The 27,592-nt window shown below is 38.8% G+C and overlaps 1 protein-coding gene across 2 annotated transcripts in view; it reads left to right on the top strand.

The window, feature by feature from the left end:
- The window catches only part of smyd4 (SET and MYND domain containing 4), a 35,798-nt gene that overhangs the window by 4,598 nt on the left and 3,608 nt on the right, over window positions 1-27,592 (top strand). The window contains exons 2-5 of one of the 2 annotated variants that reach the window (XM_060895576.1): window positions 4,193-4,337; window positions 17,175-17,264; window positions 17,373-18,384; window positions 21,847-22,077. In XM_060895576.1, the coding sequence (XP_060751559.1) occupies window positions 4,193-4,337; window positions 17,175-17,264; window positions 17,373-18,384; window positions 21,847-22,077 (1,478 nt within the window). The remainder of the gene's footprint in view (window positions 1-4,192; window positions 4,338-17,174; window positions 17,265-17,372; window positions 18,385-21,846; window positions 22,078-27,592) is intronic. The other variant, XM_060895577.1, reaches the window with a different exon arrangement.

Below are 27,592 nucleotides of genomic sequence, written 5' to 3'. Positions count from 1 at the left end.
AAAGAGCAAATATTAAAAACTTCCAAAGTAAACTTTGCTTGATCATTTTAGTGACCATAGAGACAATAGGCCATTGTGTGAAGTGTGTGTGTGTGTCCATTTAAAAATGAGTCACATTTGGTAACTGATCAAAATGTCAATTATGTTGAAACATCTACAGTGAGTTTGAAGAGCTATTACTTTAAGTCCCAAAGTAAAATTGGCTGATTAACTAACACTAATTTTATCAACTAACATTTTAAAATTTTCATTTCATAAAGCAGTAAAAAGTGCCGCCTGGCACAATTATATTGTCAGATATGGTCACTTTGAAGAGTAATTATAATAAATTCCATAGTTAAAAAAACTGCTTTTTGGATAAATTATATTACAGACATGGTGACTTTGAAGAGGTATAGCTTCATAACTCTACAGTAAGATAATGAATTTTTTTGCTTAATACAATAAATACAAATTACTTACGATTAATTAGTATCTCTTAAAATCTTTTCCCCCTTATTCTTAAACTGTCTTTAAACTGTGACTTGTTTGGTATTTGTTTTATGTATTCATTTTATACAATCTTTTTGAAGTACAGTCTTTTGCTGTGCTGTAGGAACTTATGGACACCCGCATTCCTCTTTCAGCGCTAGTCCTTCTAAGTATCTAAAAGTCGCTCCTCTACAATATATATGCGGCTAGTTAAACTGTGCTTTCAGAAAGAGCGGCTGGCTGACTATATTAAAGCCCCCTAAAGTCAACCTGGGATCACAAAAACTACCTCGCAACATCAGAGCAACCATCTGGGATAACATACCACATCCTTAACAAGTGTGCAGTGCTACCATAGGAAAATAAGTTTAAGTATAAAATTTAAGTATAATTTTGTGGGAAGGTGTATGTGATGCCAGGCAACCCATAACACAGTAATATAGAATGTGGGAGTGAATATAAAAATTTGCTCCTTTAGACCCACTTTACATTAGTGTGTATTCAGAAACACAAAATTACACAAAACACAAAATTGACTTTGGGACCATGAAACCAGAATGGCAACAGGGTTTCCCCCAGAAAATTTGATAGATAAGGCGGTAGGGTTGGGCAGGGGGGCGGGGCCCGGGGGGCGGTGCTTCTTTGTGAGATAGACCACAGACTTTGTACTACGTTTAACAATTATTAAAAACAGGCACGTGCAACCTAGCTAACAGGTGAAGAACTTAAACAACAAAATCACCAGGGGTCTCATTTATAAAACTGTGCGTAGGATCCCTACTAAAAGTTTACGTACGCCCAAAAGCCAAAAATGGCGTACGGCAAAAAAAATTCCGATTTATAAAACCTCCTCTAAGCAATGTTCCCTTTATAAATCACAGATCACCCACAGATGTGCGTACGTGAAATCCTGCCCTGTACACGCCCATTTTTAACCATAAATAGTCAATGCAAATCACTGCGCGGGCACGAGAGTGGACCTCGTTATAATGAGTTTCCTCTGCGCTCTGCGGGTTTAAAAATGGAGTGAGGAGTCAGCGTCTCAGGGGGGTAGCCACTGTCGCCTGCAGGTTATAATTATATTAAAAGCAAAATTGTTATAATTATATTAAAAACAAAATTGTTACAGTTTCTACTTTTTAATATTGTTAAACTCACCAAGAAGCCACTCATAACGTACTGCGCCTGCATTTAGTCTGTTCCCTACACTGCTACGTGTCAAGATAAAGGAATCATGTGTTGAACCAGGCCAGCGTGCCACAATGTTTGTGAGGGTCATGTTGGAGTCACATATGATTTGCACATTAATAGAATGCACATGCTTTGTATTCACATAAGCAAATTCATTTTCAGATGTGAACTTATAGCAACATGAGTGCAGTCAATTGCGCCAATTACATTTGGGAAACACAGTGTAGGGGAACCTGATGTATCGACTACCCATATTAAGTACTGTATACCATTCAAAACGACAGATATTATGGCACTCAGGGACGGCTGTGATATACCAGACCTATAGGGTGAGATGATAGATTCCAATAGAATTATTTCATATACAAAAAGGTCTTAGAGACAAAGTTGAGGATTACTTATAGTTCTTTATATATATATAATTTACCTGTTGCCAAGAACCCCAGTGTGGTGAGGACTTGTATTTGGACTGGGATGGCATGGTTCCGGCGTGTTGCCCTCTCTAATACTGGACCCAATTCAACACATAGATCTAAGAGCACAGCTCTAGGGAATCTAAATCGGCTTATTAGCCAGTCATCATAATGGGACAGGATATCTTCATGGTCCCTGAAAACTCGTTCTCTCCTTATTCTGCCATTGGCATAATCCTCCAACAGTGCCAGCAATGCCATCATGAAGCATTACATACCCGGGTCACCGGAGGATTTATATGTTTCTAGCAATTAGACTGATCGTTAACACCTTGACAAAATCACCGAATTAATTTGTGGGCGAAAATTTAAGCCGAAAATGTTATAGTGAACACATACTTCTTCATGACGGTTTTGTAATGAATACCGTAATAGTTAGGACCGATGATGAGTAGCGATTGTGCTTCATGACTGTATTTGCAGACTTTGACATTTTATGATAGCTATATGTACATTAAGGAAAATATTTCGTTTTTACACTGTGTTCTGCAGTTCTCTAATAAAAGGGTATTTCATGCTATTCTGTATCACATCACGCCATCTCCTCCTGCGCTCCCGTTGTGGACAATGTGACTGTAAGGCAGCGCTGATTATTCATTCATTCATTTTCTACCGCTTATCCGAACTACTCGGGTCACGGGGAGCCTGTGCCTATCCTCAGGCGTCATTGGGCAGGATATACCCTGGACGGAGTAGCGCTGATTATTATTATTATTATTTTATTTTTAATACATTTTGAATTACGTTTGTATTTTACTAGATGTATATAGCCTAAAACAATCGGCACAAATAACACTGTTGGATTTAGCCCTCATGATAATGTGGAAATAACGTATGAAATGTGGTGAAAATTAAATGTCATTAATTCTTATAATCGTTCTTCTCACATGTATTTTCTACAATCTAACTTCAGTTCACGACCTCACCATCTGTGTCGCCAATTCCCTTTGTCTCCAGAATGTGCGTACGCACGTCTCAAAGTTTGCTTAAAGGTGCGCACATTTTCCCGTCAAGTTTGTTTTTTATAGATCACAACCTTTGCGCGGAAACTGGCGTACGCACGTTTCCAGCTCCGTTTTGTGCGTACGCACGGTTTATAAATGAGACCCCTGCTAACTTACTTTAAATTTGCTATAGACTATAGACTAATACAATAACAGGCTTAAATAAACCCAAAACATAAGTCCACTTACAGTTCTCACGGACACGCGTTTTATCAACTGGCTAGTTATCCTCCAGACAGTGACGGACCACGTCTTTCTCTCATTTTGGCCGTGTGGCGCGCGTGCCCGCTCGCAGTGTGAAGCGTGTCCGCGCTATTCTCCGATATGCCTTTTGTGCAGCGGGATTTTTTTTTTTGGACGACCTAGTTAAGGTGGTAGGGTTTCCCAGCTTAGGCGGGCCGCCCGAACTGCAAAGTGCTGCGGGAAACCCTGCGCAAAAATGCTATCTCATTTCTGGGTTTTAGAAATTATTTTTGTAGCACTTTATTAATCCCAAAATAAGTGAAATCAGATTCAGAGACTAGCATAGACTAATCAGAGACTAGCATAGAAATGTGGCATCAAAAACCTTAGCTGACTGAGGAGAATTGCTTTTGGAGTATTTTAATGATGCACATACATGAACCCCAGGATATGTGGAATCACAAAATTGCCACAATATGGACAATATAGACATGTGACCTTATTTATTTTGAAAGGAAATTTGTGCATTTATTGAACTGGCACTTTATCCCCTGTTTGTTGTGTGTTTAAAAAACAACAACAACAAAAAATTTTGAACAGTGTTTTAGGCTTATGGTATCTTAAGTCTGTAACCTAGTGAACCAGAGTTAATGTATTAAGTGATAGAGAATTAAAAGCACTTTTGTACATTGCTCTGGATAAGGGTGTCTGCCAAATGCTGTAAATATAATTGGTTCTGTGTATTTGCCATAGAAGTCCCAGTATATGACTTGTTAGTATACAAGCAATAACAATTTTTTTGATTACTTGATTTCTCTTAGTTATTTGTGCATTATTTTTGTAGTGCATTATCATTTGTCTGCTTTATAGGCCAGAGGATCTTGAAACATTGTCGAGAATATCTGAGAAGTATCCTGTGAAGAAATCGTCTGAATGTGCAGCAAGATTTAGGGAACAAGGGAATGTCTTCTTTAAAGAGAAGGACTACGCTTCTGCTGCCTTATGTTACACTCAGGTAAGGGCTGATTTACACTTCTCTGAATTTGTTTCTGTGAGAACTTCAGGGTGGAAGTGCTTTATACTCACACATAATATGAGCGTGTACACTAGTGAGGATGGTTGCATGAAGCCCACCTATTCAGCTATTTGATTAATTTCTAATGATACATTTTATAATATTAAAGCTTTTATTTTAATGGGAATAATCAATGTCTGGTCTCAAAATTTAGTGGGGGTGAAGACCAGAAGCCACTGGGACCATCAGTGCATGCTCTGATAGAGATATTCTTAATTTGAAGGCACCAGGCTAAGCTGTTGCTGAGATGTTTTTCAGTAGCTCAAACAAAATAAAATCAGGTTTACTTCAGCGTCTGTTGATGTCCTATTTATGTGATCGGTTTAACGTCACTCTATGAATGTATTGCTGGTATATACTCTCACTTAATCTTTGGAAACAGAAGCTTTAGAAAATAGACAGAGCTTTTTGAAGGCCCCTTATCAACAATGTTTGGTCAAAAATTGCTCTAAACTTGCTAATCATTTGACAGTAAATTTAAATTTTTTATTGATTTTTGAAACAGAAATACTTTATTTTAAAAATATTTTTCTTCTTCTCCTGTAGATTTTAGCATTAATAAAGAGTTTAAATGTACTGACAGCTTGTATGTAACATACAAATTCAATTAAATTTTCAATTCAATTTATTTGTATTGCGCTTTTAACTATTCATTGTCGCAAAGCAGCTTTTCTGAAGTATCGAAACTAGGGCTGAAACGATTCCTCGAGTAATTCGAGTAACTCGATTACAAAAATTACTCGAGGCAAATTCCTCTGCCTCGAAGCCTCGTTTAATTCATTTTAAAGCTCACGTCACGTTCTTGTGCAATTATTTTGTGTGTGTGACAACGCGCTTACGTCAAAGCGGAAGGAGACGCGAGGAGTTAGCGGTCTTTTGAGTTGAGGGCGCGTGCGGGCTGCAAAATGTAAGGGCGCGATAAATGTCAATGAGCAAAGAGAAGAAACAAACAGGAGAAAACGACAGAAAATGTCCAAGGTTTTGGACACCATCAGAGCGTCTGTTTTCAGCAGCAGGAAGCATTGCTTCAAAGCGAAGGGCAAGCATCAGTTGATATGTTGATATGCTTAACTTTCTTCGTTGCAATCACATGCTCCTTTAAAGACTTTTAAAGCACACACACATGTTGTGAGAGGGGCTTTTATATTCTGATTTTTATATATATATATATATATATATATGTGTTCTTAAAGCACTCAGGGAGAAACCATTCATGGTCTCTAGTTCCAAGTTCCTGTCCATGTTTTTTGCCTCTTAATTACCACAGAGCATTCCAAATTAGAGAGTAAAGGCTTATGTTATGTCTGAGCTGTAGATTTAGAATCTTTTAGTTCTGAAAGTTAAGTTGCATGACTTAAAGGGAGTATTTTTGTATTATTATTATTATTATTATTATTATTATTATTATTATTATTATTATTAATAATAATAATAATAATGATATTCTTATTTTAATGTATGCCTTAGTTTTGATACTTTAAAATAGTAATTTGAAAGTAATTTATTTTTTTGTTTTTGCATCTCAGAAAAGGGTTCATTTAAAACCCAGAATGTTTGGCACTTAAATGTACTTAATTCTTCTCAGTCAACTTTGTCATTGTTCATAGTACAAGTACAGACAGAGAAACAATGGGTAATATTTAAATGTTTATTTTTGATAGAAAATATTGTTGCATGCATTGCATATTATGCATTTAAAAAATAAAAATTCATTTTTCTAAAAAAGAAACCAATTAGTTCAGGGGTGGCCAACCAGTCAGAGCCCAAGAGCCACATTTTTTACTGTGTTACCGCAAAGAACCACATCATACACATGGGCACACTTGAACATCACCTTTTTTTCCCCTGCCATTTTGAGAGCGAACTTGACACAAATTGTTTACTCAAATGATCTTGCTCGTACTGGGAAACTTTGAGGTATTTTCAGCCCACTCACATGCACGTTTGACGAAAATACCGTATTGAACTCAAGCGAAGCGAACATGCATATTAAAAAGACACAAATACAAACTTCGATACGAACGTAAGAGCCGCATGAAACCGGGCAAAGAGCCGCATGTTGCTCGGGAGCCGCGGGTTGGCCACCCCTGAATTAGTTGTTCATTTTAAGAGACCCGTCTTATTTTCTCTTGTATATTTAATATTGCTCTTTAATTAAGCAAAAATACATTTTATCCGATTACTTGATTAAATTTTCGGTAGAATACTCTATTAAATTTTCGGTAGAATACTCGATTACTAAAATATTCGATAGCTACAGCCCTAATCGAAACAGAAAAAAATGTAATAAAAAATCTGAATAAAAATAAATACATATAAAGAAGAATATAAGGAAGAAACCTTGAGAGGAACCAGGCTCAGAAGGATAACGTAAATGTAAATAATGTCATTTCTACAGATTATAATCGTGCAATTAAGAGCTTCTGTTGAACTAATGGGTCAGTGCAAATTCTGAGTTCACCATGGACCCAACACTAATTCCTTCCTGCCAAAGTCCAAATGATGCTTAATAAAGACCAGAACATACAGCTGACTGACACAACAGTAGTTCAAAGAAGGCATGACAGTCTCTAGGCAAATGCAAGGCATATCTCAGTAGCTGTGTGTGATTTGTTTTTTTTTATCAGGACCTAAATAATAATTATCTCTGGGTTACTTATTAGGGAAAAATATATAAATATAACTTTTAAACTTCAGAATATTTATTCATAATTGTTACAGTCCTGTAAAGCTGCTTTGTAACAATGTTTATTGTTAAGTGTTATCCAAAACAATTGACTTGAATTGTATGGTTCTTACTTAATTCTGTAACCAAACAAATAATCTCAGATTAATTTGATATGCGGAATTTAGTATCCCAGATATTTTACTGAGGTTTACAGCAGACGCAGCTTATCACTGTGTGTGTAGCATGCTCCACTAGCTACACTCACACACTTGCTCACACACACTTGCACACAGCATTCACTGATAGTACAGAGGTACACAAATAAATAGACTAGTGGTAACCAGACACAGAGGAAGAATCAGCATGTGTTACCTAGATAGAGTCTAATACTCCTTGGTGATGTCCATTGTTGAATAAATGCAATCAGGATTTTGAGACTTAAAAGGGTGGTTAGTAGATTTAGGCATTACTTGCACATACTGTAGAACACTCCCTAGGAAGAAACAAAACAAACTTGGAGAGATGACCTTCTCCCTAAATAGTTTCCCTTAAAAAATTTTTTGTGTGACGCTTCAAGTTTTGTTAGCCTGTTGTTTGTATTTTCTTACCCTTTGTTTAAAATCTCTAATCCTTTTCCTTAAACTCCCTGTTCTCTGAGCTTAAAATGTGCATTTGGTTAGCTTGTGGTAACCATATTGTTTTAATGGGCCTGATCCTCATTTACTTTTTATACTTTTTATTTTATTACACTGGGTAATAGGTTTACTGTAGTAGAATCTGGGGCTGGGTGATAAATCGATTTTATCGATTTACTCGAATGTGTAGTTAACGTCGACTTGTTTGAATGAAAATCGTTTTTTTCTTTAACATCCGCTGACGCTCCCCTCTGGGCTTCCGTAGTTTTGAATGGGCTCAACCCTCCCCCTGCTTGTTTGCCATAGAGATACGGGATGCGCTTATTTCCAGGGAAATACACAAACAACATGGCAGCGAGCAGGGAAGAACTCGTTCCCAAGAAAGACACAGTGTCATCTGTCATATGGAATTCTTTTGGTTTTGCGGCGTCAGACGCAGCACAAACAACACCCCGCTGCAAAGTGTGTTTAAAGTCTGTTGCTAGCAAAGGTAACAGTATGACTAATTTACTGCAGCACCTTAAACTGGCATGCTGTTGAGTGGGAGAGATGTTGCGCCCTGCGAAATGAAAAAGACAGCGGCAACACAAGCACACCCGCCAAAAAACAACCTACCGTCAGAATCACAGAAGGGAAAATCAAAACAAAATAAAGTAAAAACTTGTTTTGAACAATTTCTTTGCAATCGGCAGATTGATTTTTCAGTAGGAGGGGAAAATCGATTTAAATCGTAAATCGAATTTTTTGTGAAAAAATCAGGGGTTTTTATTTTAGGCCATATTGCACAGCCCCAGTAGAAACCATGTTATAATTGGTTTATCAATTAAAATCTTTTTTTAGAATGGAAAACTAAGGCAGTGACATTTGATTTTGGGATCACTATGATCTGAGAGGTTCCATTTAGTCAAGCATGCATTTACTGTATCTGTATAGTATGTATTATTCCAATTACAGTGCCTTGCAAAAAAATTTATACCCACTTAACTTTTCCACATATTGTCACATTACAACCAAAAATTTCTTTTATTGGAATTTTATGCTATGAACCAACACAAAGTGGCACATACTTGTGAAGTATAAGAAAAATTATAAATGGTGTCTAAAGCTTTTTACAAATAAATATCTGAAAAGTGTGGCATGCATTTCTATTTAGCACCCTTTTCTCTGATTGCCCTAAATAAAATCCAGTGGATCCAATTGCCTTAAGAAGTCACCTAATTAGTAAATAGAGTCTACTTGTGTGTAATTTAATCTCAGTATAAATACAGCTGTTCTTTGTAGCCCTCAGAGGCTTGTTAGAAACCATACAGAATCATGAAGACCAAGGAACACACCAGACAGGTCAGGGATAAAGTTGTGAAGCTGTTTAAAGCAGGATTAGTTTATAAAACAATATCCCAAGCATTGAACATTGCATGGAGCACTGTACAATCCATCATCCAAAAATGTAAAGAGTATGGTACAAATGCAAACCTACCAAGACATGACCGTTAATCTAAACTGACAGGCCATAGACATGGAGAGTATTAATCACAGAATCAACCAAGAGGCCTATGGCAACTGTGGAGGAACTGCAGAGATATGCATGTGACAAATAAAAATTTAATCCACAGCTCAGGTGGGAGTATCTGTCCACAGGACTACTAGTTGTGCACTCCATAAATCTAGCCTTTATGGAACAGAGGCAAGAAGAGAGCCATTTTTGAAAAAAGCCATTAGAAGTCCCGTTTACAACACGTCATGTGGGGGACACAGCAAACATGTGGAAGAAGGTGCTCTGGTCAGGTGAGACCAAAATGTAACTTTTTGGTCTAAATGCAAAAACGCTGTGTGTGGTAGAAATTTAACACTGCACATTACCAGGAAGACACCATCCCTAGAGTGCAACATGGCGGTGACAGTGCTATTTTTCTTGGTAGGTACAGTATCTCAATGTGGAAAAATGTCAGAGAGGGTTAAAGAGAAATTGAAGACATAAGACATTGAATCTGTAAAGACAGCAGTCAGGGAGAAATAATATGGCACGACCGTGACACAAAGTGCAGGTCCTCTCCCCCTCAAAAAATAAATCGTTGGTCTAACTTAATATAATTATGACACACATTTTTACATATTTGAATAGTGTTATTTCAACTTAATCTATTCAAATGGAACCCAAGACCAGATTAATCTTGACCCAATGAGAACATAATTTTCATTTTAATTAGTTTCTGGAACCTAAATTTACTGTAAAACACTTGACTCTTCTTGAGCCAATTAATCTTAACCACAGACAGACCTAACCAGAAATGTTATGTCAATTATTATTGTTTATTTAAATAAAGTGTATTTACTTTAAAATATCTTTTAGTTACTGAATTCATCTAAGGGGCTTTTTACACCTTGTCACTTCATGCGTTTTCTGTGATCGGATAGCTATACGATCGTAAAAAGACCAGGTCTAAATGCCCTCCGAAACATTTTCGAGACGGATATAAATCCGATTGTTCAAACCACTTCAGGAGGTGGTCTGGGACGCATTTCAGATGAAACTGGACAGGTGTAAATGAATGTGGTTGTCCAAGCCACATACATCAGCACTATACTCCTCTCAAACGGAAGTACGTCACTCACATTGTCACATCTTTCACCCAGGTGTCTCGTTGGGTCTTAAAATGCACTGCTGCCGCCAGCAAAAATGCAGCAAACAGTAAATGCTTTTTTCATCTTCTTTTTGATTGCATTCTGAAAACCGCATACACCAAAGCGTGTTCCATTTCAATTACCCCGGATTGATTAGCGATTATCGGATTGATATCCGATTCACCAAGGCGCATTTATGTGGCCTAATGTAAATGGAACGGTTTTAACAAATCAAATAGCTATCGGATCAGAGAAAACACATGAAGTGACCAGGTGTAAAAAGGCCCTAAAATGTATTACTCTTAAATAAATGGCACTCTCAAAGTAAATGTTGAAAAAGCAAGCAAATCAAAAAAAAAAGATCATTAACAACACTGATATATACAGTATGCAATGGCATAAAATGTCTGCAGAATTGAATGAAATGAAATACCTGTCAACCATGGTTAATCACAAAAAAAAAATGAACAACCAATTCAACAAAACAGTACAAGAGGGATAAAACACCAATTTGTGCTTAGTGTTTCACTAAAATTTCAAAACAGTCTATCTTAGAATATGAATAATAAAAAAAACAGTATTCCCAGAATCAATTTAAACCAACAAAACTGCAGTAGTTGTTTCAAAGTTTGCTGTGGTGCAATTATTCTGTGTTACACATGGTTTTGTTTTGTTCTGTTTTCCATTGTAGTTCTTGACAACAGTGGGCAGGTTACTGCTGCCTTCTTCTTCCATAGATTTTGTTACTCCAGCATCTTGTTCTTTAAGGCTTGGCATGGTGTTTGTTTTTCAATTGACCCTGTTCACACAATTTATTCAGAACACACAATACTACTGAGCTTGGAACCCCTTCAGGCAGTCTCAATTTTCTGGTATCATTGTCAGCTAGAATACTCTGTTTCACTGGTTCAGCCATTGCTCTGATTATCAGCCTAAAGAGAGGATTACAGTGCAATCACAGCAAATAGCTGTCATTAATTAGAAAGCAATCATGCCCCTTAGAAGTGGAAATTAATATCAGCTGGTTAAGTCCCAACTGATGACATATAAAAAGGTGACTCATTACCAAGGTGCCACACAAGAAACACTCATAATGGGTAAAACATAAAAACATACTAAAATGTAAAAACTTCTGGATGTTCCAGTGAGCACTTTTGGGGCCATAATCTAGAAGTGGAAAGAACATCCTTTCACCATAAACCGGCCATGACCGGGTGCTCCTTGCAAAGAGGATATCAGAAAATAAAAAAAATATCAGAAGAGTTGTCCAAAATCAAATCAAATTTTATTTGTCACATACACATACATACAGGGTACGATATGTGAAATGCTTTATGCAACTGTCCGTTATAAGAATAAAAAATATATATAAAAAGTATAAAAAAAAAAGCAAGAAATAAAATAAGAATAAAATAATAAAAAGTATAAACTATATAAGAAAACTATATAAGAAAACTATATAAAAATATGAAAATACAGATGAATAAATAATGTATATGCATAAATATACATAATTGTGCAGTATGGTGTGTAAATAGTATATAAAGTGGCACTGTGCTGTGCAAGTCCAGAGTTTAAAGTGTCCATAGAATGTCCAGGTGAAGTGTGGTGTGTAAGTAGTGTATGGAGTGTATAAAGTGGCACTGTGCTGTGCAAGTCCAGAGTTAAAGTGACAGTGACAGTCCAGAATTAAAGTGTCATTGCAAAAAAGGGGGTGTGCATAGAGCAGTGGGGATGGAGAGAGAGGTCCAGTGCAAGATCCTGGGTGTCTCCTGGTTTGAACTCCGAATGGCCTGCGGGAAGAAGCTTCTCCTCATCCTCTCTGCTTTCAGGTTTGCTTTCAGGGAGCAGAAGCGTTTCCCTGAATGCAACAAGGAAAAGAGTCCATTGTTGGGATGGCTGAGCTCTTTTGCAATCTTCCTGGCTCTGGTCCGGCACCGCGAGAGCCATTTGTGGAGAGCTTCAGAAAGACCTAGAATTGGCATGTACAATTGTTTCAATGATAACATTAACTAATGCACTCAACTGCCATGGCCTGTATACATTCTCACCAAATATCACTCACAAAATTTAACAATTTGGTTGCTGTAATACACAGCATGTTTGGAGACAATGATCCCAAACACATCCAAGGAAACTCTCAATTGGCTTCAGAGAAAGAAAGAAAAGCTGCTAGAATGGCCCAGCCAATCACCTGACTTGTCATGACCCATCAAACCTCTAGTAACCTACTGGAAGGCAGTAATGGCATTTATGAGTGTGAAGATTTGTAATTAAAAAAATATATTAGTATAAGATTAGAAGTATTAAAAAAAATTATAACTGTCAAAATAAAATGCATTTTTTTAAATTGCAATTAGGCAGTTATGTCATTTTGTGGTTTTGAAACCGCAACTGCTCTTCCTGTAGCTATATGCATTTTAATCATAATCAGTGTACAATAAAATAGTGCTCCTTTTGTCAACATGAACCAGTGATGCTTGGACCCCAATGATAGTATTATATTGGGGCAATATTTCCTACAAGCAATGATTCCCTTGTGTGTTTAATATTAGGGTTTAAATATAGTTCTCGTCTAAACAGTGCGGTAACATTCTGTTGATTAATAATACAGTAGCATAATACAGTACAGTAGCAAATGAGGTAGACACCACTGAATAAGTTTAAAATATGAACAAGACCATATTATGAACAAGACAATAGTCAAGACCAAAGTCACGGATCGCCTAACTGCTGCGCTCATGCTCCATCCACTTTCTTCTTCTTTTGGCTTTTCCCATTAGGGCCCTACACAGCGAATCATCTGTTTCCACCTAACGTTATCCTCGCCATCCTCTACTCTTGCTCCAATTACCTTCATATCCTCTTTCAACACATACATATATATATCCTCTTTGGCCTTCCTCTTACCTGGCAGCTGCATCTCCAACATCCTTGTACCAATATAACCACACTCCTTTCTCAGCACATGTCCAAACCATCTCAATCTAGCGTCTCTGACCCTGTCCTCAAAACAGCCAACCTGAGCTGTCCCTCTGGTGTGCTTTTTCCTAATCCTATCCATTCTCGTCACTCCTAAAGAGAACCTCAACATCCTCATCTCTGCTACCTCCATCTATGCCTCATTTCTTTTCCTCACTACTACTGTTTCTAACCCATACAGCATAGCTGGTCTCACTAGTGTATTGTACACATTTCCTTTGAATCTTTCTGACTCTCTTCTGTCACACAACACTCCTGACACTTTTCTCCACCCATTTCAACCTGCCTGCAATCACCTCTTCGCCTCTTTTCCACACCTCTTCTGTCTGACCTACAGCACACCTCACTGCTGTCATACTCCTTTCATACATATCCTGAACTACTCTGACATACTTCTCTGCCACTCCTTAAATCCTCATGCAGTACCATAGAAATCTCTTGGCACCCTGTCATACGCTTTCTCTAAATTCACAAAGACGCAATGCAGCTTCTTCTGACCATCTCTGTACTTCTCCATTACCATTCTTAACATTCTGTATACCAAACTGTACAAGTCCTTCTCACCTTCTCTCGTGTCTAATCTGGCATACAACTCATCGTATGCTTATTATTTGGCTTTTGCCATGTACCTCAAACACTCTGCACTCACTCTCCGCCATGCTTTTTTTTTTATCTTATTTTCTTCTTCCATATGACATACCTAGCACCCTCCTTTCTGTCTGGATTCCTCAAGACATTCTTCCTTTTTCAACTTCGACCATTTTGTCTTCTTTTCTATCTTTACTCTTCTCTTTTTCTGAACCACATATCTTACCAATCACCATCTGATGCTGTCTGGCTACATTCTCTCCTACCACCACCTTTCAGTCATCTCTCTCAGATTGCCTTGTCTACATAGAATGTTGTCTACCTGCATACTCCTACCTCCACTCTTATATGTAACCCTATTTTCCTCTCTCTTCTGGAATTAAGTGCTAATTGCAGCCAGGTTCCTTTCCTTAACACCAAACCTGCCCATTACCTCCTCATCACCTTTGTTCCCAAATCTTGATTCCAATCACTAACCTCTCCCATCTGGGAATACTCTCCATCACCTCATCTAACTCACTCCAGCATCTCTCCTCCTCTTCTGACTCACAGCCTACTTGTGGAGCATAATCACTGATGACATTCAGCATCACATCTTCAATTTCTATCTTCAACAATAATAACTAGGCATATTTTAAGAGTTTGGATGAATGACTCTGATAACTCTGTCCTTCATACTTTTAGATGCCTTTATACCCTGTGGACGTTTCATGACCTAAATACATGGATATTGACTTTATAGGTAATATGATGCTCTGTCCAGCAGTTGGCTCCACACACGGACTTGGTAACCTTATCATCTTTCCTGTCCCTTTACCTACCAATTACATAATCTATTAGATACCAGTGCTTTCAGCATGTGTGCATCCATGAAGTCCTGTTACGAGTAGGGAAGTGGAGTACTGTATTGGTGATCAGTAGCTCATGTTCAGCACGCATTTGCAGTAAAATGTGGCTGTTACTGTCATTTACTTGCAGATACTGTCAATGGTATCTGTCATTTACTTGCAGATGATAACTTCCTATGAGGTGCTGTCAGCACCTACACTGGCATTAAAGTCATTGAGAATGATTAGCTCGTCTGCCTTTGGAACAGCAGTGATGATGAAATGTAGTTCTTAATAGGACTTGTACTCAGCAGGGTGGGCACCTAGTCACTGATGATGGTGAGGTGTATCTGTCTGTTATCAAGGTCTTACTTATCCCTTTTGGAATACCTGCCAGCTGTCAAACAAGTGATGTTTTGATTCCTAAGCTAACTACTGCCTCACTCCTTTTGTCATGGATGCATTGGATATGCATTTGCTTTGATATATCAGATAGTGTCAGTGAGGTCAACTTCCATCACGACTATACTGACCATGCGTTGTTTGTTCTTGTTAATTTTCTGTACTTGCATACACTTTAACCTTGTTTTTTTTACATCATTTTAACAGCAACACATATGACAGAAATACTCTTGCATGGGGAAACAAGCTCATGCCAGGAATAGGCTGAAGGCATGCAGACACCGTGCTCTACCTAACATCCTGTTAGCCAAAATCTAGTTGACACCGAACGGCAGATTAAAGGTCCAGAGGGAAATTCAGGGACTGCAAACTTTTCTCCTTCACCGAGAAATTGCTTAACCCAGTGGTACCAGTCCAACCAGCCAATGGAGTCGGGGAAGAGACAGGGTGGTGGAGTGTTGATGGTAAACAACAGCTGGTGTGACAGCACAAAAATATAGTACCTCTGCTCACCAAACCTGGAACTCTTGATCACCAAATGTCACCCTTTTTACCTTCCTCTGGAATTTGGCTTTTGTCATAGTTAACGACATTTATATTCTACCTCAGGCAGAGCATGGACTGTTTCTTTTCAGGTCTGCCAAAAAACTCTTTTATAAACTCTTGTATAAAAACTCTTTTATGATTTTCATTTATGTATAATACTACATGCAGATTTTGTACTTTAACAATATGTAATATATAAAACAATATGTTCATATTCACATGCATCACTACCGTAATTTCCAGACTATTAAGCGCACCTGAATATAAAAAAAAAATATTATTTTGAACATAAATAAGCCGCCCATGTCTATAAGCCGCAGGTGCCTACAGGTACATTGAAACAAATTAACTTTACACAGGCTTTAACGAAACACGGCTTGTAACAAAAATAAATAGGCTTTAACGAAACACGGCTTGTAACAAAAATAAATAGGCTTTAACGAAACACGGCTTGTAACAAAAAATAAACAATTAGCAGTAAACAGTAGCCTACCAAGAAAGTCATTGGTCACTATCTTCCTCCTCCTGTGCACTGAAACCACTGAAGTCATCATCTTCGGTGTCGGAGTTAAAGGTAGGGTCTCCGATGTTGAAATGCTTCAGAAAACTGAGTAGGACCGTGTTAATATAGGATCAGCTTTCCAGCGCTGGAGAGAACTGACGGATCAGGAAGTTGGCCGCATATTCACAGATTGGAGTTTCCCGAGTCAATAACTCCTGAGCTAAACGCTGTTGCTACACAAATAACACCTCTTTTCTATCGTAGTAATGTAGAGAGGCAGCTACAACCGCGTTTTGCTAGTAACAGCGTTTAGCTCAGGAGTTTATCTCTCTCAATTGTTCACATTTCCTGTGCTGAGTGTTAGAAAGATGATTGTTTTGATCGCTTGGAGCTGTGGTATGCTGGCCAGGGAAACGTGGAGCAATGTTTGGCACCTTTTCTAGCCCCAACTTGAGGTTATGGAGGTGAGCAGTGCTATGCTAAAGAGCACTGTTCAGTGACTCAGGGGACTGCATGTCACCTGTGTGTAGGTTTGCAGCTACAACATCCAGGGTACCCATACCCATTGCTTGCCTATTGCCACAGAACTTGAGATGAAAGGGATAGTCTGGTGGATGGTTGACTAGTTGACTAGCGCAATGATATTGATTGAAGTTGTGCAGCATCAGTCTCACACTCTATTCTAAGACATTCAGGATCTATTAGCAAGACAGAGTCTGGAGTTCGCTGGGGATGGAATCAAATGAAACATCTTTATGGCACCTTTGTCCTTGAGAGCTCTTAAGTTTAAGGATTCATTGACGCAGTGCATTCATAACTTCATAATGTTAGTAATTTTAATGTAAGTGTAAACCACACATAAAGAAATTGTATTCACATATAACTCTGTCAACACTCTCAAATGCTCTTAAATCACTAATTTAGTTTCAATGATTATATAGGCATCTTAAAATGCTTAGGTCTGAATGCAATTAATGGAATGTCTGTATTTATTATTTTTCACAGGGTGTGTGTCATGCTGAAAAGAATACAGAACAGGTGTCTTTATGCTATGCAAATCGTTCAGCTGCTTTGTTTCATCTTGATCTCTACACTGTGAGTATCTTTTCCTTGTTAAGATAAGTTTGAATTTTTTATAATTGTTCATATGTTATTAAGCACTGTATGCATAAGTTAATATTTTTTATGTGTTTATTTATAAAGAAATGCCTGGAGGACATCCAGAGGGCCTTTGATGAAGGTTACCCATGTCAGCTGCAGAGCAAACTGGTGGACAGACGGGCACAGTGTACACGCCTGGTTAAAATGCAGGAATATATGAAAGCATCTCCTTCTAACCATCAGACACTACAAACAAATGACAAGGATAGTAATACCAGTGTGTCATCTGCTGTATCTGTTCACTTTACTCCTGAAAAGGGACGGCACCTGCTGGCCACTGAGAAAAAGACTACAGGGGAAGTAGTGATTGAAGATGAGGCCTTCAGCTTTGTTGTTATACCAGTCAATGGGCAGGACAAGATGAGTGGCAAAGCCAATATAATTACATCAGGACCCCAACACTGCCATCACTGTTTGTGTGAAAATTTAAATGCTGTACCTTGTCGGGGTTGTAGCTATGCCCAGTACTGTGGACAGAGCTGTGAAACAAAGGCATGGAATCAGTACCACTGCTGGGAGTGTTCAATTGGTTCTGAGCTACTGGCTTTTGGGGTGTTTGCGCATTTGGCTCTAAGAGTGGCCCTAAAAGCAGGGATAAACGAGGTTCGGCGGGCAAGAGAGAGTTGTTTTAACTTGGTTTATGAAGTGCCAAAAGCAAACTTTGTCAGCAGTAAGGAGAATTCTGTAAATGACCAGCTTTGTACCACAGATGAAACATCTGAGAGTTTGGGCTTGGTGTTAGAACTGAATGGATCTCAAACGTCTAAGTGCTCTCAGAGTTCTAATCATTCAAGCTGTTACCATGGAAAGTCATACCTGGGCATCTATAGTCTATTACCGCAGGTAGGGAAACATAACCCTAACCTGCGCTTCCTGTTATCTTTCACAATGGCTGCACTCATTCAGAGACTTTCACTTGAAGCGCCACCAACCCATGATCAGGAAGGGAGTATTTGCTATGGGTCTGAGAAGAGACTGCTAGGAGCTACAGCTCTGAGACACATGATGCAACTAAGATGTAATGCACAGGCTGTGACTGCAATCAAAGGCAAAGGTGAGGCAATATTTCACAACATTACAATATTATTATTATTGTTCTTAGTTCCTACATGATATTATGTACCGATCAGGCATAAAGTTATGACCACTGAGAGGTGAACATTTTGTCCTCAAAGTTGATTTGTTTCAAGTGAGTTTGACGAGCCAAATTGTGATGGCTAGATGACTGGGTCAGAGCATCTTGAAAACTGAAGCTCTTGTGGGGTGTTCCAAGCCTGCAGTGGTCAGTATCCATCAAAAGTGGTCCAAGGAAGCAACAGTGGTGATCCGGCATCAGGGTCATGGGCAGCAAAGGCTCACTGATGCATGTGGGGAGCAAAGGCTGGCACATGTGGTCTGATCCAACAGATTAGCTACTGTAGCTCAAATTTGAAGACGTTAATGCTGGTTTTGATGAAAAGGTGCCAACATACAAAGTGCATAGTAGTTTGTTGCATATGGGGCTGCATATCTGCAGACCAGTCAAGGTGCCCTTGCTGACCCCTGTGCACTACCGAAAGTGCCAACAATGAGCAGGAGAGCATCAGAACTGGACCACAGTGCAATAGAAGAAGGTGGCATGGTTTGAAGAATTACGTTTTCTTTTACATTTCTTTTACAGCCAGGTGTTTGTGCTTCGCTCCCCTGGGGAACACATGGCAACAGGATGCATTATGGAAAGAAGGCAAGCCCGTAGAGGCAGTGTGATGCTTTGGGCAACGTTCTGCTGGGAAACCTTGGGTCCTGCCATCCATGTGGATGTTACTTCGACATGTACCACCTAACTAACTAAGCATTGTTGCAGACCATGTACACCCTTTCATGAAAACAGTATTCCCTGATGGCTTCAGCAGGATAATGCACCCTGCCACAAAGCAAAAATGGTGCAGGAATGGTTTGAGGAGCACAATAATGAGTTTGAGGTTTTTAATTGGCCTCCAAATTCCCCAGATCTCAATCCAATCAAGCATCTTGGGATCACGGCTTGGGATGTGCTGAACAAACAAGTCCGATCCATGGAGGCTCCACCTCACAACTTACAGGACTTAAAGGATCTGCTGCTAACATTTTGGTGCCAGATACCACAGCTCACCTTGGGGGTCTAGTGGAGTCATAATTAGGAAGGTGGTCATAATGTTATGCCTGGTCGGTGTATTGCAATGGTATTCATTAATTTTTATCAGTGATTATATATTAATTACCTTGCCAATCATTCTGCAATTTTTAATTAATATATAATGTATTGTGTGTGTGTGTGTGTGTGTGTGTGTGTACATGTGTGTATGTATGTATGTATGTGTATATATATATATACACACACACGTACAAAAAAATAAAGGGACCACTTAAGCAACACATCCTAGATGTGAATGAATGAAATAGTCTTATTAAATACTTTGTTCTTTACATAGTTGAATGTGCTGACAACAAAATCACACTAAAATTATCAATGAAAATCAAATATATTAACCCATGGAGGTCTGGATTTGGAGTCACACTCAAAATTTAAAAAAACACACTAAAGGCTGATCCAACTGTAATGTCCTTAAAACATGTCAAAATGAGGCTCAGTAGTGTGTGTGGCCTCCACGTGCCTGTATGACCTCCCTACAATGCCTGGGCATGCTCCTGATGAGGTGGCAGATGGTCTCCTGAGGGATCTCCTCCCAGACTTGGACTAAAGCATCCGCCAACTCCTGGACAGTCTGTGGTGCAACGTGGCGTTGGTGGATGGAGCAAGACATGATGTCCCAGATGTGCTCAATTGGATTCAGGTCTGGGGAATGGGCGGGCCAGTCCATAGCATCAATGCCTTCGTCTTGCAGGAACTGCTGACACACTCCAGCCACATGAGGTCTAGCATTGTCTTGCATTAGGAGGAACCCAGGGCCAACCGCACTGGCATATGGTCTCACAAGGGGTCTGAGGATCTCATCTCGGTACCTAATGGCAGTCAGGCTACCTCAGGCGAGCACATGGAGGGCTGTGCGGCCCTCCAAAGAAATGCCACCCCACACCATTACTGACCCACTGCCAAACCGGTCATGCTGGAGGATGCTGCAGGCAGCAGAACGTTCTCCACGGCGTCTCCAGACTCTGTCAAGTCTGTCACGTGCTCAGTGTGAACCTTCTTTCATTTCTGAAGCTCTCAGGGCACCAGTGGCGAATTTGCCAATCTTTGTGTTATCTGGCAAATGCCAAACGTCCTGCCCGGTGTTGGGCTGTATGCACAACCCCCACCTGTGGACGTCGGGCCCTCATACCACCCTTATGGAGTCTGTTTCTGACCGTTTGCGCAGACACATGCACATTTGTGGCCTGCTGGAGGTAATTTTGCAGGGCTCTGGCAGTGCTCCTCTTGTTCCTCCTTGCACAAAGGCGGAGGTAGCGGTCCTGCTGCTGGGTTGTTGCCCTCCAACGGCCTCCTCCTGATGTACTGGCCTGTCTCCTGGTAGCGCCTCCATGCTCTGGACACTACGCTGACAGACACAGCAAACCTTCTTGCCACAGCTCGCACTGATGTGCCATCCTGGATGAGCTGCACTACCTGAGCCACTTGTGTGGGTTGTAGACTCCGCCTCATGCTACCACTTGAGTGAAAACACCGCCAGCATTCAAAAGTGACCAAAACTTCAGCCAGAAAGCATAGGAACTGGAAGCACAAACTGTCTGGAATAAATGCCACCCATTCAACAGCACTCTTGATGTTTTTTGACTCTTTGTGAAGGGACAAACCTTGTAATAATGGAAATTACACAAAGTTGTGATGGTGACAAAAAGTTTAGCATTCTCTTTCTTTGGAGTTCTACAAGAAGTAGGCTCCTCTGTGCAGAAAAGTTATTGCTAGAATGAGTTATCGCTATTTAGTATGAGCATACAGTAGCACTCTCACCAAAAAACACGGAGCTAAAAGGTTTACTTAAACTTTCCAGCTCTGTGTATATATTGTGGATTTCAAAGCAGAACCTCTATGGATTGAACCTGTCCATCACCTTCAACAAATGCTTGATCTGATTGAAATCTGGGAAATTTGGAAGCCAAGTCATTTTTTTTTTTTTTTGTCATGTCATCTGTCATGTTCCTCAAACCATTCCTTCCCATAGTGCTGTCAACCTGTAGTGTATATTGATACCATCTCTCCTCTAGATAAGCAATGCACACATGCTGTCTACATGATGTAAAAGAAAACATGCTCATGTGCTCATTGTAATTACTTTTGCAGACTGAATTCTTAGCACTCTATTCAGTTTAATCCATTCACTTGACAGATACTGTAGGTAGAGCAATGAATATTGAACAAACCTTGATCTTATCAAAATGATTAGATACATAAATTCTGTTTATTCTATTCTATAAATTATATTTCTGAACTGTACCAACTGGCAAGTGTAAAACCAAGCAAAATTATGGACTCCTTTGAGTGGCTGATGTATTTTAACATTACATTAATTCTCTGGGCCATTTTCTTCTCTTCTAGAGGATACCAGCCTACCAGTGCAATCCATTAAAGAATTCCGCATTGCCACTGCAATTTTCCCTGTCCTCAGTCTGCTTAACCACTCTTGTAAGCCTAACACGAGCATATCTTTTGGTGTGGGCCTCAGTTCATCTGGCTCTAGCAATCCAGTGCATTTTGCTTCAGGAGTTACAGTCACAGTTCGAGCATGCAGAGACATTTCTGCAGGCCAGGAGCTGTTGCACTGTTACGGTAAGAAGTTTTCTGAATCTTTTTATTGGTTGGTATTGGCTAATATATATGTAGATATCATAGCGCAGGGCGACATGGCTGAAAACTGTATCACGATATCAGTGTTTCATATCGGTCGATATCGATAATTATTGATATTTTTTATGACCCATTTAAAATAAGGACCAGGAGAAAAATATTACATTTAAACATTTTTATTTTAAACTTAACCTTCCTCTGATCATAATCCCCTCAGTTATTAAGACAGAAATTTCAACAACCAGGAAAACTCAAATAATTAAAATGTAAACATAAGTCTAAAGTCACAATAAACACTTAACAATTATCTCTTAACATTTAAGGTGCAAAATGAAAGAAAATGTAAGAAATGCTTAATAAAGTGTAATAAAATAGTGCAAAGTGTTTAATATAAACATAGAGATCAGGGATGCTTCTGGTCTGGACACCATTGCTTTAAGATTGTGTGTATTTGTGTTTATATGTGTGTGTGTGTGATACGGCTGTGCTCCAAAGGGTGAGCACGGCTAAGGCGGTAAATCAAGTTTGTGGTATTACCAGTCTTGGTGGGGACGACGGTCTTGCATAATTTGCAGACGACATTGGTCTGATTACGGTCAGACTTATACTATCCAAAAAACTGCCATACTGGCAAGCTGATACTTCCTCTTTTATTTACAATTTCCTCGCTCGCTGCTGCTCATTTTCTGCTTATCAGTCGCCGGTTACTGAAGAGGAATCCAGCACCAGCACGAGACAACGATATGGCGCAACTAAACTTGATACTGTTACATGATTGGCTGTTAGCGTGTCACTCCCTACGTTGCTAGGTTAATGCATCTTTGTATCTTTGTTAATGCAACCAAACTTGCTTCGCAACCTCTGTTTTCTTCCGACGAAGAATAAAAAATATTGAACGTTTTATCGAACACATTTTTTATTGATATCGATCACGTCTACCGCGATACATATCGTTATCGTTTTATTGCCCAGCCCTAAGATATAATTTTGTATAGATAATTATCATGGAAAATATCTTTAGTTGGTTGGTTAAAATATATTGTGACAGTAGATTGAGAAACTAAAGTTTAAATTCAAAGACGAAAATGATAACAGTCTGTACAAAACTCAATGTTTTATTTACAGTTGTGCTCAAAGGTTTGCATACTACAAGATGTCTACCACTTTTTTAAAGAAAACATGAGTGGGAAGGCAAAACATTTTATTTTATTTCTTAAAGGACTCAAGTTAATGTGTAAGGCATAACAGAATGGAACAATCGTCATCAAACAAAACATAACTAAAATAAAATAATTAAATACTCCCTGTTCAAAAGTTTGCATACCTTTATATTCTTAATATTGTTTATTGCCCCTTTAGCATCAATTATGGCATGCTGTCTTTTGTAATAATTGTGCAGGAGGTCCTTAATTCTCCCAGGTTTTATAGCTACCCGTTCGTCCTGTAAACATTTTGGTTGTCTTGCATAAACTGCACATTTGAGAGCTCCCTAAAGTGGCTCAATAATATTGAGGTCATTACACTGTGATGGCTACTCCAGAACCTTCACCTTTTTCTGCCTTGCCTTGTGCTTCGAACCATTGTGATGTTGGAACATCCAAGAGCATCACATGCGCAGCTTGGATTGTTATATGATGCAAATTTTCTGTCAGTATTTTCTGATAACCTGCTGCATTCATCTTGCCATCAATTTTTACTAACTTCCATGTGGCACTGGAGCACACACAGCCCCAAAACATAAGAGATCCACCACCATTTTGACAGTGGGGATGGTGTATTTTTCACTGTAGGCCTTGTTGTCTCCTCTTCAAACATATCTTTTATGGCTGTGACTATAAAGTTCAGTTTTGGTCTCATCACTCCAAATGACACTGCTCCAGAAGCTGTTGAGGGTTGTCTAGGTGCTGTCTAGTGTACTGACGGTGGCATGGCATAGACGCAGTAACTGCTTTCTCCTGGCACCTCGACCATGCAGGTCATTTGTGTTCATGTTTTTATTGTGCTCCTTGAAACAACACCACTTTTTTCCAGAGCAGCATGTATTTCTCTCAATGTTGTTGGTGGGTTTTTCTTTGCGTCCTGAACAAATCTTTCTTGGTCTACCTGACTGTATCAAAGAAACCTCCTATTTTCCACCTTTTATCAGAGTTTGAACAGTACTGAGTGGCATTTTCAAGTGTTTAGATCTTTTTTATCCTGCTTTGTAATGTTCAACTACCTTATTATGCAGGTCCATTGGCAATTATTTTATCTTCCCCATGGTACAGTATCCAGCCAAGTCAGTGCATCACCTCACGAGGTGAGAAACACACTGACTAGTTACAATTACAATGAGTCACAGGTGTGGAAACTTCCCTTTAATAGCCGTTTAAACCTCTGTGTGTCAACTTGTGTGTGTGTATAATGTGGCCAAACATATTCAAGGATATGTAAACTTTTGATAAGGGTTGTTATGTGATTTCAGTTATCATTAGGTTTTTAAAATGTGTCAAACAACTGTGATAATTAATGACTTCACGTGACCACTATAAAAGAAAAGATTATTTTGCATTATCAGTCATATTTTCCAAATACATGGCAATGTTTAACAATTTCTTTCAGCGTATGCAACCCTTTGAGCACAACTGTATACATCACTTTTAACAGTGGACAATATCAAAATGCAGCTTTACAGAATCCATATACGTCCCAAAGTTTTTTTTGTGTTGCAGAAATGTCCTTATCCGTCTCATATTGTCTATCTGAATGAAATATTTATATTATTAACAAAGTATTAATAATTTTGGAAGATACATTAACTATGTATAGAATCTTTTGTGACATCCTGTATAGTATCAATATTGTATGAAAATATTGCCCAGTGCAAAATGGCCAATCAATTTTGTGATTGCAGGTCTTCACAATGTTACCCATACTTTCTTTCAAAAAATTGTACATCCATCCAATTGTAATGGCATCCCCTGTGCACAGGCCTCTTCAGGTCACATTACAGATCAATTTAAGTGTTAGATTCAAAAACCATTATCATCTTTTGTTTAGGCCATTCCTTTGTTAATTTGAATACATTCATAAGTCATCATCATCAAGGATTTTTTTTAGCTATTCATGAATCCCTCCACCTATAAAAGTAGCTGTAAAGCATGAAGCTATAACCACCATGCTTCTCCATGTGAATGGTGATGTTTTGGTGATGTGCTTTTGTTTCCACTAAACATATCTTTTGGAATCATTGAACTATTATACCTTTTGAAACTGGTCTAATCCAATTCTAAAACATTTTGCCATATGTTTTGGCATGATTTAATTGAGCTTAGATGGTTTTCTGTAAAATATGGCTTTTCTTTTATGTCTAGTCACCATACCCCATGACCCAGGCATGTGAAGAATATGAGAGATAATTAGAGGGTAATCAATTCTTATCAGACATTCCTTCAACTTGACTAATGTTGGGGTAGGTCTTTTATCAGGTTATTGTTAGGTTTTAACTGTTTGTCACTGATCGACTGCACAAATATAAGCTGTCCCCTAAAAAACCCACAGAAAGGAAATACACTGAGTAAATATAGAGTGGGTGACAATTCACTCTAATTTTTTATACATTTCTGATTATAAATAAGTGGATGATTAGGGAGTGTGTGTGGGTAATACAGTTGGATGTTTGTAATATGTAAGGCTATGTATTTATATTAATATGCAAGGTTAAATATTAACTTATAAAATACATTTCCATAATCCCTTGCTGTACGACCTGTATTAATTTACCATTGGAAAACCGGAAAACAGAGTTCAAAATTAGAGAACAGTAGTGCAAAATAAGTAGCACAAAATAAGAATACAAGTTTTGAGATTTTGAATGTCTTCAGCACATTTACAGTTATGGGATATCACTAGGTTTCTCTGCTTTCACTGCTCTGGTGTGTTCTTTGTTCATGCTTTTTCTTGTCTCTTCCATAGCAACTGTAGTGGGTTTCTCCTTCGCTCAAAAAGGTTGTGCCTCTTGTACAACTACTTGGCAGGATTAATGCAAATTTTTATCACATCTTTCTTTGGCAACATACGGTTCCTTCCCTGCGAGCATCTCCCAGCCAGTCTGCAATTTTTAATCCACTGCAGTTACCAGACCGGAATAAAAGCATTGCTAGTTTAAAAAAAACTAGTGCGGGCTGCAAAATGGAAGGGCGCGATAAATGTCAATGAGCAAAGTGAAGAAACAAACAGGAGAAAACGACAGAAAATGTCCAAAGGAAACATTGCTTCAAAGCGCAGGGCAAGCCTCAGTTCTTGAGACATTTAAAGCGCACACACGTTGAGAGAGAGAGAGAGACTTTTATATTCTGATTAATATATATTTACTTAAAGCACTCTGTGTGAAACCATGCATGGACTCTAGGTCCAAGTTCCTGTCCATGTTTTTTGCCTCTTAATTACCACAAAGCATTCCAAGAAGACAGTAAAGGCTTATGTTATGTCTGAGCTGTAGATTTTGAATCTTTTAGTTCTGAAAGTTAAGTTGCATGACTTAAAGGCAGTATTTTTGTATTATTATTATTCATTCATTCATTCATCTTCTACCGCTTATCCGAACTACCTCGGGTCACGGGGAGCCTGTGCCTCGGCGCTTTCTCAGGCGTCATCGGGCATCAAGGCAGGATACACCCTGGATGGAGTGCCAACCCATCACAGGGCACACACACACACACTCTCATTCACTCACACAATCACACACTAGGGACAATTTTCCAGAGATGCCAATCAACCTACCATGCATGTCTTTGGACCGGGGGAGGAAACCGGAGTACCCGGAGGAAACCCCCGAGGCACAGGGAGAACATGCAAACTCCACACACACAAGGTGGAGGTGGGAATCGAACCCTGACCCTGGAGGTGTGAGGCGAACGTGCTAACCACTAAGCCACCGTGCCCCCCCCTATTATTATTTATTTATTTATTTGTTTGTTTGTTTTAATGTATTCCATAGTTTTGATACTTAAAAAAATTAATTTGAAACCCAGAATGTTTGACACTTAAATGTACTTAATTCTTCTCAGTCAGCTTTTTGTCATTGTTCACAGTACAAGTACAGACAGAGAAACAATGGGTAATATCTAAATGTTTATTTTTGATAGAAAATATTGTTGTATGCATTTCATACTATGCATTTAAAAAATAAAAGTTAATTTCAGTCAGGACCACTTTGTCAAATGAGGATTTATTAGATGATACACATACAGTTAGTGTTGGCGGTATGGTTCTGTTCTGGGCAAAAATCCATGCGCCCGTCCGTGCGCATGCAAGGACAGAGCAGGGAGAGCAGCAACTAGAAAATAAAATAGACCCCCCGTATAACAGCAGAACCATTAATCATGCATAATATTAAATATGCTCACTTGCATGTTTTGAAAAATAAATAAATAGAGAGAGAAGAAAAAAAACGAATACATGATGGAGAATTATAACGTAAACCGGTACACAAACAACGGGTTCCGGCTAGGTGGAT

The sequence above is a fragment of the Tachysurus vachellii genome, chromosome 20 (assembly GCF_030014155.1).
Source record: "Tachysurus vachellii isolate PV-2020 chromosome 20, HZAU_Pvac_v1, whole genome shotgun sequence".
Taxonomy (NCBI): domain Eukaryota; kingdom Metazoa; phylum Chordata; class Actinopteri; order Siluriformes; family Bagridae; genus Tachysurus; species Tachysurus vachellii.
This window is presented reverse-complemented; position numbering and strand designations above follow the sequence as displayed.